Source organism: Filicampus tigris, chromosome 4, assembly GCF_054856515.1.
Source record: "Filicampus tigris isolate MCC_2025a chromosome 4, RoL_Ftig_1.0, whole genome shotgun sequence".
Classification (NCBI taxonomy): Eukaryota; Metazoa; Chordata; class Actinopteri; order Syngnathiformes; family Syngnathidae; genus Filicampus; species Filicampus tigris.
In genome coordinates, this window is record NC_141220.1 from 12,960,226 (window position 1) to 12,972,654 (window position 12,429).

The 12,429-nt window shown below is 40.4% G+C and overlaps 1 protein-coding gene and 1 long non-coding RNA gene across 2 annotated transcripts; both read right to left on the bottom strand.

Annotated features, from left to right (window-relative positions):
• Nucleotides 1–541: 541 nt before the first annotated feature.
• Nucleotides 542–3,371, bottom strand: LOC147148533 (uncharacterized). The gene is made up of 3 exons (XR_015086622.1): nucleotides 3,210–3,371; nucleotides 2,450–2,608; nucleotides 542–1,267 (listed from the first exon to the last, which is right to left on the bottom strand). It is a non-coding gene; the product is annotated as an uncharacterized LOC147148533 (long non-coding RNA).
• Nucleotides 3,372–8,244: 4,873 nt separating this feature from the next.
• LOC147148534 (uncharacterized) lies at nucleotides 8,245–11,633 on the bottom strand. Its single transcript, XM_086028639.1, has one exon. The coding sequence runs from the start codon at nucleotides 11,552–11,554 to the stop codon at nucleotides 9,635–9,637; it is 1,920 nt and encodes a 639-aa protein (XP_085884765.1). The 5' UTR covers nucleotides 11,555–11,633; the 3' UTR covers nucleotides 8,245–9,634.
• Between the last annotated feature and the right edge of the window lie 796 nt (nucleotides 11,634–12,429).

The following is a 12,429-nucleotide window of genomic DNA, read 5'->3' on the forward strand; positions in this document are numbered from 1 at the left end:
TGAAAAAAAAAAAAAAAAAACACCAAATGAACTTAAAATATCAAAATAATCTGTCACACTCAATATTTTGGCTTTGATGAATTTAAACATTTTCAATTGATGTAACTCGAAAGTTTTACCATCAAGAAATGTTGTAAGGAAAAGCAAACCTATTGTTTTTGGTTGTCCTAATTTAAAATAATCAAAATGATTTAATTATATAATCTAAAGAACGCTTTCAGTTTAACCTGGAAGTTTTTATGTAAACCATATTTGTAGATTGGAAGAAAACATATATTTTTAATTTGTTTCAAAGATTTTAAAATTGTCATAATGCTGAATTTTTTTTTTTTTAAATATATTTAGAATGCCAAGGCAACTTTATTTATGTAGCACAAAATTACAAGTACAACATTTACAAGTAAAAGACCTGAAGACATTTAAAACAAAGCACAGAAATAAATATAGCGTACTAAAATTAGGCTACTTAAAGAACTTTCTTTCAGGTTAGCACAGGGTTGTGGACCCAAATGCAGGGACGCAGACAACGCCAGGCAGGAGGGCAGGATGGACTGAACTACGTTTATTGACAAAAAAAAATAGAAGGGGTACTGGGGTAGGATCTAAATACAAAATCAAAACTCAATGTAACACTGGGAAACAGAACCACTACAAGTAACAAGACTGGACAAGGGTATGTGACAGTAATGACCCTAGACCGAATGAAAGCAGGGCACTAAAAACAAACAGACGAGACAATGAGGAACACTTGGACAAAACACAAGTGGCCGACAGCGCTGACTGGAAGACACAAGGGACTGGATTGACGAGCACAGGTGTAAACAACAGACTTAATGAACAGGACAAGACATGAACCACAAGAAAACGAATACATAAAAAGAAACAAAACCAAATACAATTCGAAACAAACACATGGATCATGACACTAAAGTGCAAGAAAAAAGACATTTTAAAAATTGTATTTAAAAAATCATTTTTAAGAGCTCAATCCATAGGCATGGGAAAATAAGAATCATTTTTAACCTGGACTAGAAAGCATTCACACCTCTGGAGCAGACTTCATACTCCCAATGAATAACTTAATATACCCTTTTATTGTTCAATGAACATTTTGGGTCCAAATGGTTAACATTGTACTTTAAACAATGAGGGAAACTTGCTCTGGACTGAAGTGTTCTACCAATGACAATGTCTTTGGTTGGGTGCAAAGAATCCATCCTCTCTCCCAGTGACACGCATCGCCATGGTTATGTGCTCCACTTTCCAACTGCACAAACAACAACAATGCAATTAATAATTGGACATCAAGAAGAGAGCACAGTTAAGTTTAGGGGGGGGAGAAAAAATAAGTCTGTCAGGATACATAACAGACACAAGTGTAGGCCTATAGTATTAACGCTGCTCAGACTAATGGAAGGGGTTTGAAAAAAAAAGGTACATACCACTTTTTTATATATAGAAATTTGCCCATAAAATGTAAAAAGTCACAAAACAAGGGATATTACTCGATTCAATTAAACTCTACTCAACCTTATTTATGGACCACTTTAAAAGAACCACCTCTGCATACAAAGTGTTGTACAAAGAGCAAAAATGTGTCTCATAACGACAGTTAAAACAACATAATACCAGTAAAACACCAGAAAACACTAAAACGATACGGAGTCTCATGCCGAGTCAAAAGCCATTCATTCATTCATTATCCATACCGCTTATCCTCACAAGGGTCGCGGGCGAGCTGGAGCCTATCCCAGCTGTCTTCGGGCAGTAGGCGGGGACACCCTGAATTGGTTGCCAGCCAATCGCAGGGCACACAGAGACAAACAGTCGCACTCACAATCACACCGAGGGGCAATTTGGCTCAAAAGCCAAAGAATAAACATTTATTTTAAGACACATTTTAAAGATGGGCAAAGATGGAACTTGCCTAACATGTAGCGGGAGGTAGGGACCGGCAACAGAAAATGCTCAATTCCCTCTGAGCCTCTAGTTAGTCCTCGGTACCTCCAGTAGAATCCGGTCCGCTAACCTGAGGCACCAGAGGTGCGTAAGGGTGGAGAACCTCAGAGAGGTAAGGTGGGGAGAGACCATTTAAAGATTTGAAACAAGTAAAAGAACCTTTAAAATAACTCTAAAATGCACAGGGAGCCAGTGAAGGGACGTCAGAGATGAAGATATTGTTAACTTAGGTAACCTTGGAAACATACTGCAATCACAAAATACTCTGCCATTTCTACCCTTATGTTGCTGGAAGTATTGAAGGAGTAGTTATTTTTGTTGACAAATACCCAAGTACTACCTTTCTCCCCAACTAAATTTTATAATGTAGACAAAAAGTACAACATACTGTATCATTTGCAATGTTGTTTTTGTCCATTCCGTTAGTAGCTGCAGGACCTTCACTTACAGTCATTCTGCCCCTTGGCCAAAAATAAAAGCAGTATATCACCTTGTTTTGGAGACAGGAAATGTTGCTATTTCTGAAGCATCAGGCTACTGTATTCCATTACTGCTCGGTCAGACCGGATTGGCTGCTGTCTTATCTTCCCACTCATCATCTGGTCTTGGACTAGTTGTTGGTTTACAAATTTGGGGCATTAAGCCAGATCTGGAATCAATGGAGAACAGGTATTAGAAGGGGCCGGGCTACCCAGGGCCAGATGAAACTGGTCACACATGCCTCCACTTAAAGGATAACAACCTGTGCTCAACATACTGTTGGAACATAGACTCGTTGCTGCCAGCTGTCTGATGAGGCGAACTGTAGCGAGATGGCGGTCAAATGAGATAGCATCAATGACTGCTGCCATTTGGCAGAGAAGTGTACGGGTATAGCTCAACCTCACAGCGGGTAGGAGGTGAATTTTTAGACACACAGTAAGCTTCTCAATGGCCTTATGGCCATATGTAAAATATAGGTCAACACATACACCTCCTGCTTGGTGTACTCCACCTGGAGTCCAGCTGTCTAGTCTATTTCGAATTGCCATCTGCTATGGTAAACAAATTATTGTAAGTATAAACAACAGTTTATTGTGCTAAGCAGGATCCTACTCATTCAAACAGTGTATTTATTTAATGAGTAAATAAATACATGTTGAGTTCTAGTTAACGTCCACGCTTTAATTTGTCCAAAGCAAAGGTTAGTGGCACCAGAAAATGTGAAAATATAACATGTCGAAATTAATAGAGATGAACACATAACCAACCTTGATAATGGTAGATTATTTTGCAGCCACCAACAACCAAATACTGGACGGACAAACAATAAGATTCAATCAAGTCTAATTGAGCATGAGTGGTCATTTTTTCTCCGAGATTACGAACAATCATTCTGTGGACAATGAAGTGGACTACATGTCATTAGCCCATTTGGAGAGCGGGGGCGGAGCCAGAATGTGGCTAATGGGTGGGCCTAGAAAAATCAGGATGGGCCTGAATATTTCTGTCACTGAGCACAACCTCCTGTCCCGACACATCGTATATTCAAACAAAATGACAAACTGAATAACATGAATTTCGGATATTCCATAGACAACCACAATTATGCCATTATTAATATTCAATAAAATAAAAAACACAACGAAACACAAATTCAAAAATAATTCAATAATAATTTACTATCAAATTAAAAGTATATATTTTTCCACGAATCCCACCGGGCGGGCACTCTGTCAATCTGGGTGGGCCTGTGCACACCGAGGCCCACCCATGGCCAAAAAAACAAAATCCTTAAATCCGTGTCCAGTAACGGAAAGGTTTCATGATTGATTATTCTCATAATTCTCGTTCGGATGAAGTCATGTAGCTTTACTCAGGAACACTGAATCATGTCTTTTGATGTTCTTCATAGAAGGACATGAGCCTGGGGAAGATGTTGAGAAGTGAGAGAATGTAAATGTTTAGTAAGAAAGCTGTCATCTAGCACCATAGTCACAATGCTCCAATTGATAAATGATGGTTTAAATAAAGGTGTCAAATCGAGGTCCAGAAAGTAAAAACCCTGCCTCAGTTTGACTTTAGCCACATGTGCTTCTACTCAACGGCAGGTAAACGAGCTCCGGGGAGGTTTAGTAGAAGCACCTGGACCTCTATTTGACACCTCTGGGTTTAAATGCCATTATTATGCAGTAGAGCCAGCAGTGGACACATAACTTAATAAAAACCTGTACCTGGAGCTGAAGAACAACATTGTTGAATGGTACAAAAAGTGTGCTTTCATATAATTGGCCAATAATTGTTGCACACACTTTGTTTCAATGGTTCTAGCGTTTATGTGCCCAACCAAGGAATTATCAGAAATTAATTTCACTTGTGCTTGTCTGTGGCTGCCCTAGTATTGTATATCTGTGTCAACTCTGCCAGCCCATGTAGACCACCTGCAAACACATAATCCCCTCATGCTCTAGAATACATTATTCATCATTTTTATAATAACAACAATGCAAGAAGATAAACATGATTCTCAGACCCACTCTGTGTCTGAGAGCTAGCGCTGGTTCTGTTCCTGAATTTAAAAACCATAGGCATGGTGATGACACAAATTAGAAAGGCACTAATTAGACAAATGTGCCGTTTTTGTACATCTCAGGAGGTGGCCATTTTGTCACTTGCTGTCAACTGAAAATGACATCACATTTCGTCAGGGCTCAGGTAAAAACCAATCATGGCTCAGCTTCAGAAAACAGGTGAGCCGTGATTGGTCGTTACCTGTGCACCTGAGCAACCTTGCTGTCATTTTCAGTCGACAGAAAGTGACAAAATGGCCCCCCCCTGAGATGACTACAAACGTGTGGATTTTGCTGCTTAACTCATATTCCACAAACGCAATATTAATCAGGATGCCATGTTAAGTGAAGGCGGATAGAACATATTATTTATTATATTATTATTTCCACTTAACTTACTTGATTTTTGCCACAGTAAGTTGTGAGTCTCCCGACTCACAACTTGCTTAAAATTGAAGGTTAAGACATGAGCCTTAAGAGTTGCACATAATGTGACTGACTCCCACCCCTGTGATTTACTTTTGCATAATGCTCTTTCTATTTTTCTACTCTTGCCGGGGTGAAGCAACTCTTTCAAACTCTAAGTCTTTCACTGCATCAACAGGAGTATGGTGCCGTTTACAGACCTTCTCTTATGTATTTGGTCCTCGGGAGCTAATGTGTAAACGTGAGCTTTATCACACATGTAAGATGAGCATCGTTAGCCTTGAGCGTTAACTCTCCTGTCAACTTCCACAGCAAGCCCAGCAAGGTGATCCCCCTTTATTCTGTCTTAATTGACACACAGACAATGCACTGCCTTAAAATCACAACAATGACGCCATGCCTCATCTCGACAATAGGTAAAGACACGCTTGTTGCCTTTGGGTGCCGAATGTGGAGTGATAGAATTTTGCATGGCGCCAGTTAGACATATGGGAAAAGATGTGATGGCCTGCTAGATGTTAATTGCATTACTGTTAAAGACTCGGGTGTAATCTGCTGATCTGGCATGCAGGCCTTTGTCAATTACCAGATGTCACATACATTGACACACAATTCGAAGAGCTCTTTTCATTGGTGGCCTGTCCTTGTGCCCCTACTAGTGCAGAGGTTGGTAAAGGTCACTTTTGTGCAGTTGGCAAGGGCATGAAGTCCCTCCCAAAATACGATTCACCATCAGCCTATGATGGATTTTTGCTAATCCAGGGTATAGTCTGCCTTTCCCCTTAGTTCAACTAGGAGGGACTCCAACTCCAAAAGAAAAGTGGAACAGAAAATGTGTGGGTATTCGTATTCTGTCCAATTGATTTTTAACATAGGACTAAACACAAATTTTCTTGTAATAACAGAACAAACATCCAGAATTGTTTCTCCTAATGTGATTTTTCTGTGGTCGAGCACGGAAAATCAAACATCCTACAGCCCTAACGTTTACAGATCTCATCTCTATGGTTGGAATTATAGATCTTGTGTTACAATATGAATAAATTGATGAGTCAAACATGGTAAACAACCAGACCTTTTTATATAACATTTTAGATACCACCTCGCACTTTATTACACAACAATTCTCCAGAGCCTATGGCGATAGAAGGAGAAGGTGCAATGGGGGAGGATGTTGGCATACGCTGTTTAGCAGTTCTCTATTGCATGAGTCACAGTTAAAGGAAAAACAGACACTTGATGCAAGCTAGGCATTCATTAACAAATCTCCCTGGGTGGCGGGCCACAATTCCTTGTATATCCAATTAATGTTTAGCTTTTCCAGGACTCTGAAACAAATTGGCAGGTTACTACACAAGCTTGCAGATTGCTTGATGAAACAGTGGAAGTGATACAGCGATTCAGATCTCAAAAGAAGCTGCTATGTGCTACCACGTGGAGATTCACGTGCAGTGATGCCCGAGCCGTGTGACAGCCCCAACAACAAGCCGCAGGCTGTTCTGTTGTGGAAGGCATGCAAAACTAGGGTGCACAAATAATTGTCCTGCACACTCATACGTGTTGAAGTGAGATTAAGCACAGTTAAGTTAACCTAGTAGTGGATGATTTCATAGTATCAACACCCCGACTGTGCGGGGTGTCATTGATATAAGCATATTGTTCAGAAAAGATGAGTGCTCTCAGTCTCACTAATAGCTGGCTTTAATTCAGAAGGTCTGACGTCAACAAGAGACAAAGATGTGACGTGAAAACCTTATCAGGGTCAGAGGTTTATCAGAATAAAAGATGCACAATCACTACCCATAGTACAAGATGACATGAACAACTTGTTTTCATCAAAGTCTTCGAACTTCTTAAAGCCTTCACGACATACAGTAGGGCAGAACAGGGTTGGTCGTCACTTTTTACTGTTGTGTGAATTGTTCATCATGAAAACCTCTTTCAAAAGTCATTCCTCTGTTAAAATGAATCTTAAGGTGAATATCTTTTGGGGGGGGGCGGGGGGGGTGTCAATTTCTTCAAATATAGTGGTTCTATCCCCTCCAAATGGCAGCACAACATTGCCAACCTCACTCTCTAGCGGCTAGACATTAAAGAAAACACAGTGCAGTGCAGCCTGGCTAGCAGATATGCTTTGGCAGTATATAAAACACATCTTAACTGGTGTTTAAATATACAATATACGTACTTGTGTTTTCAGAGGCTACTTTTAAAATATAAATGGTTTTAACTGCTATAAAAGTGGGTCATGACAGCAATAATAGGGAAATGCGGGAAGTTGAGAACCATGGAACCACTTTTGCCAAAGATGGCAAAATAACCTTTTGTGGCCATCCTCATCTTTATGGTAATCAGACATCACAAAAATGACATCACAACTGCCCAGGGCTCAGGTAACGACCAATCACGGCTCAGCTTTAGAAAAGAGGCAAGCTGTGATTGGTCATTACCTGAGCCCTGGGTAGTTGTGATCTCATTTTCAGTTGACAGAAAAGACAAAATGGCCACCCCCTGAGATGGCTAAAAACAGGTGGATTTTGCTGCTTAACTCCATTCCACAAACGCAATATTAATCAGAATGCCGTGTTTCAACTAGTGGGCCTGCTGGGAACCTATTCTTAAAGTTAATTTCTTAACTGACAACTATTCTTTTTGCAAATTTCCCTTTCCATCTTTTTAATGCCTGAGTTTTGTTGTTCTTGGAGCTCATTTTGTATAAGTGCGGAGGTTTAATATAAGATTCCAAAATCATGATGCTCAGGTAACAGCATGATTTAGTGCATTGGTCACTAACGTGGTTCCTGTGGGAACCCGGTAGCCCCGATGGGCCACGAGTAGTCGTGGGGCTGATCTAGAAACAACTCACCAGTGATAGAACATTGTTATTTTCGAGGAAGGAGTTATCATTTGAAAATGTGAACCCTGGTAGAAATGTATCAAGATAGTGTTGCCATTGATAATTATCTGTTTTCTTCAGAAATCATTAACGTCATCATAAATGAATATCTTCATTAAGAATGCATAATATATTATTAAAGGTAATTGGAACAAGCTTATTCTAGAAGTCTGCATCAAACTGGTAGCCCTTCACATTAATCAGTACACTGAAAAAAAATGAAGGTTGAATTTATTCAATTTTATTTCATCAAGTGGATGCACAAAAAAAAGTCTGGATACAGATTATTCATTAAGGAACTGTATAGTCCCTTTAAGACAAGTATCTAGATCCAGATTCCTTTTTTCATGCAAACATTTGGCAATATAAAATTGAGCAAATTTAACATATTTTTCCCCCAGTGTACCCAATAAGTGCACTGAAAAAAAAAGTACTTGCTTTTCATTTGTACATGATTAAAATGTGTTAAACTAACATATCATTTGTTTATTCTTGAGGAAAACATAGGAAAATCACATCGTCTTACCAGATTTTAATCATATGCAACCGATGTACATGTTTGAATTGAGTAAATCCAAAGGGTCTTTTTTCCCCAGTGTACAGTGAAAAAAAATGATGGTTGAATTTACTCAATTATTTTTGTCAGATGGCTGCACAAAATAAAATAAGATGGATCAAGATACATTTTTAAAATAGATGTACAGTATAGTGTAATTAAGTAAGGTATCTGGATTCAGATGATTATATTTCGTGCAACCACTTTAAGAAATAAAAATGAGTAAATGATGCACAGCATTTTTTTTCAGTGTCGCTCTACCTTTCTAAAAGGTTGGTGACCCCTGGTTAAGCATATGAACAAAATTCTGTCCGAGTAGAATTCAAAGGAAAAAAGCGATTATACACAATATTGTAAACATTTTATCCACATTTTCAAAACAATTGAAAAAGCAACTACAAATGTACACATTTTTTCCAATACCAGTAAGAACCAAACCAAATGTGGTTCAACAAATTGCTGCTTCACACAGTTACAAAGGTGGAACAATGCACAACATTTTGCTGGTGTGTAGTAGTGAGGTCCCAGCTGGAAGTTTCAGTGAAGAGATACTTTAGAATACACTGACACCTACTGGACACATGTAGACACAAACTGTAACTGCAAAATAAGCTTCAATTAGGCTTTAAAGCAGCACTAGGCAAGAAATCGACCTTAATACCTTTTTTGCACAACTCTTTTGATGAAACATTGACTTACAAGTACAGTAGTTGAATCAGAATTCATGCCCTGAGGGGGTCTGTATCGTTTTTACTGGCACAAAGCAACTTTGAGGAGGATGGGATCAACCCTGGCACACAAAAAAATACAAATGTCCTGAATTGCTTTACGGCATACTCACTTCCTCCTTTCGCTATAAGGACGGCTCAGGATTTCACGACACTACGCGCTGGCACGCATGGGAAATGTGGTTGATTTCTGTCAAAACACTACCGCTTTTGTCCACATGGCGCCGCCATTATCGACAAAAACTGACATATGACACAGTGTTGCTTTAAAATAATCAAACATATTCATACAATATGCTTGGATGTCACAATGCAACATCATTAATGGTATACCATTAGCAGTGTAATTATTATTTCCCATCAAATAATATCTGTATGGTCACAGATGAAAATAAAATGAAAAAGTCAGTTGTACATTTCACTTTTAGTCCTGATGTGCTTTGCCATTAATGAATATATAAATAATGAAGTACAAAATTGAGGAGGGGTGGGGGTCGGGGGATTCTGCAAATAAAACAAGTCATCCATTTAACTCAACACTTGGTAGTGCCTTGTGTGGTTTGGCATACTTTTCAGAGGAGCGCAACTTTGCCAACAGTGTAGGATTACCTAACAAATAAGCATGGAAATCTTTGCAGGACATGTGTTTAAAATTGTACTGTGTACACAGAAGGCCTTTCAGGGACTCCACGGACAAGTGATTCCTCTCCTTTGTCCACTGGCTCTGCATGAGAGAGAATATCCTCTCAACGTTTGCATTGTGAGGAGGGATGGCGAAGAAAAACTGAGCCATCTTCAGCAGCTCCGAATGATGAGCGTCACTGCCGCAACGTTGGAAATATCTGCTCCATTTCTGGTGTGCTTGCAGATTGCTGAGCTCTCCTTCACTTTTGCTCTTTTCAATGAATAGCTTCAGATGGGTGACCTCATCAAAGCACCTGACGTCGTCAATTGTCACGCCTTTGTCTGACAGGTGTTTGATACAGGCCTCTACTTGGTTCCAGTCAGGCATCTCGCTCAGACTCATCCACGCAAAAGAAGAGAACTCCTCCATGGGCGCCATCCACATCTCCAGGTACTCCAAACACGCAGCGTACAGACCGTGCACTTGAGCGGTGAAGGAGTCACACCTTTGACCAAACCCGTCCTTGTGCCTCTGTACCAACATGCCCCTGACTTTGAGAGACATGAAGTTCTTGGCCTTGCGTTCGAGGAGCGTGGTGCGGACTTTGTTCAGAATGTTCCTCACTTCCACCACCGAGTGGTTCTCCCTCTCCATTTCCAGGATAGGCGAGTGAAACACACACATGAGGGAATGCAACTGCCACAGGTACATCTCACTGAACTCATCGTGAAAAAAGGTCCTGATGAGGGTGGGTGGCTTTTCCTGCAGCAAGAAGAAGGCTTTCAAAGCGGGAAACACGTGCAGCAGTTTCTCGATGCTCGGGAATAACGACAGCCATTGCGTTTTGGTGTGAGAAAGCGTATTTCTGTATTCACAGTCAGCAAACTCACAGTACTCTCTCAGAGTCTCTGTGCGCACGGTGTACATGTTAAAGTACTGGTAAATTTTAAAGATGGTGCTTTCAACGTCAACCAACAGTGTGTCAGCCCCGGAGTGCACACAGTTGTTTAATACATGTGCAGGGCAGCTCACCCTAACTAAAGGCTTGTTCTGTAAATTGTACAGGTCTGCATGAATATTCCATCCTTCCACGTGAGGTCGAGACATTGTATTGCAGGTGTCACCCGAGAATGCAACACATTTTGACAGTATCCCCTTCTTTTGCAATGTTTCCTTAACATACTGCGCGATGGTGTCAGCGGATTCATTTGGTGTGTTTTTGATTTCAATAAGCTTGCTCTGGACGCCGCCGTTCTTCCAGTCAAAATACTGAACAAGCACAGGAGAGATCTTCAGAGCTCCGTGGTGTCCCGCATCGGTAGACACGCCGCAGTATTGGATTTCTGCAAGGGATTCCAGAGCAATGTCGACAGAATGGGGGGCTATCACAGCGTTGATTATGGCCTCAGTCTTGGTGCGAGCGCTAGAAAAATGTCGAGCCGTCGCGGAATCAGGAAAAGCCTTTTTCAGCAAGGCGGAAGTGCAGTCAGTTGATCTGTAGCTGCTGTGGTGTTTGGTCGTATGAAATGCAAACACACCCTCTGCGGCAGTGACGCCATCGTCGGCTTGATTTACCAAACACTCATCTTCTTGTTTAATCCGCAACGGTTCTCCACATGCGACGTTCTTCGCTGCATTTTGGTGTTTAGTAGAACTTGAGTGGGCTTCCAGGTCTCCCGCGCCCTTATTCGACACGGTCACATAAGTGCCAGGTTTACACATCATACACTCTGCTTCCCACTCGTCCCGACCGGGACGGAAACAAGGGAACTTCCGCTGTAATTTATCCGTGAATTTACATTTACGTTTCGGCATTTTGTGTATCGCTGCGGTCGTGGCCGCTCGCTACTTGCTATGGAAGCCCTACTTCCGTGCGTACCTCAGCAGCCATCTTTGAAAGGTATTTACGGTATGCCATTGGAGGCAAACTTAAACTGCGGGTTTGTCGCACACTTTTTCTTTTTTTTTCCGAACAAGTGGGCGTGCCCGTTGGAAAAAAAATGACTTGGGCAAACAGAGCTACTTCTAAATGACTGTAACTACAAAGGTTGGGGTCATGTTGCGTAAGAAGAGAATGCCACTATGAACATATGTGTTGATATACTTTATAGATGCTAAAATTAAAAATTCAGGAAGTTTTAAAGGAACCTATCATAAAAATTACAAATAAGATTATATAACAATGCAGTTCTTCACCCTCGCAAACCACAATAATCATATTGTTACATTAATTCCTGTTTGTGTCAATTTAAACTAAGCACCATTAATTGAGGCACCTAACGTTGTGGAAGTGAGTAACGCAACATGACACATTGCTCTTTTATTTCACGTTGTGTTTTATTCAGTAAAAACAAGACAGCACCACTGAGTTAATGGTAACGGCTTTTGTTCAACACATTTATTTTTTGTGCATTTGTATTGTAAACCAGCTTATTCTGCTGTTAGTTATTGGAGGCAGAAAGAACCTGAGCACCATCAAAGAGGCCCAATCACATTTTTCTGTTTTCAGGCCAGTTGATAAATAGCGTTGCACTGGTTAAGCAATTCAAGTCCACAAATCAAATTTTGTCCGATTTAAGAAGATCTACAGCTACAACTACCACATGTGGAAATGTTTAGTTTGCATGTAAAACATTCCAGCTTTCAGAGCAGGACATTTTTTTGGCCTTCAGAGAGCAAGAGAATCTTTC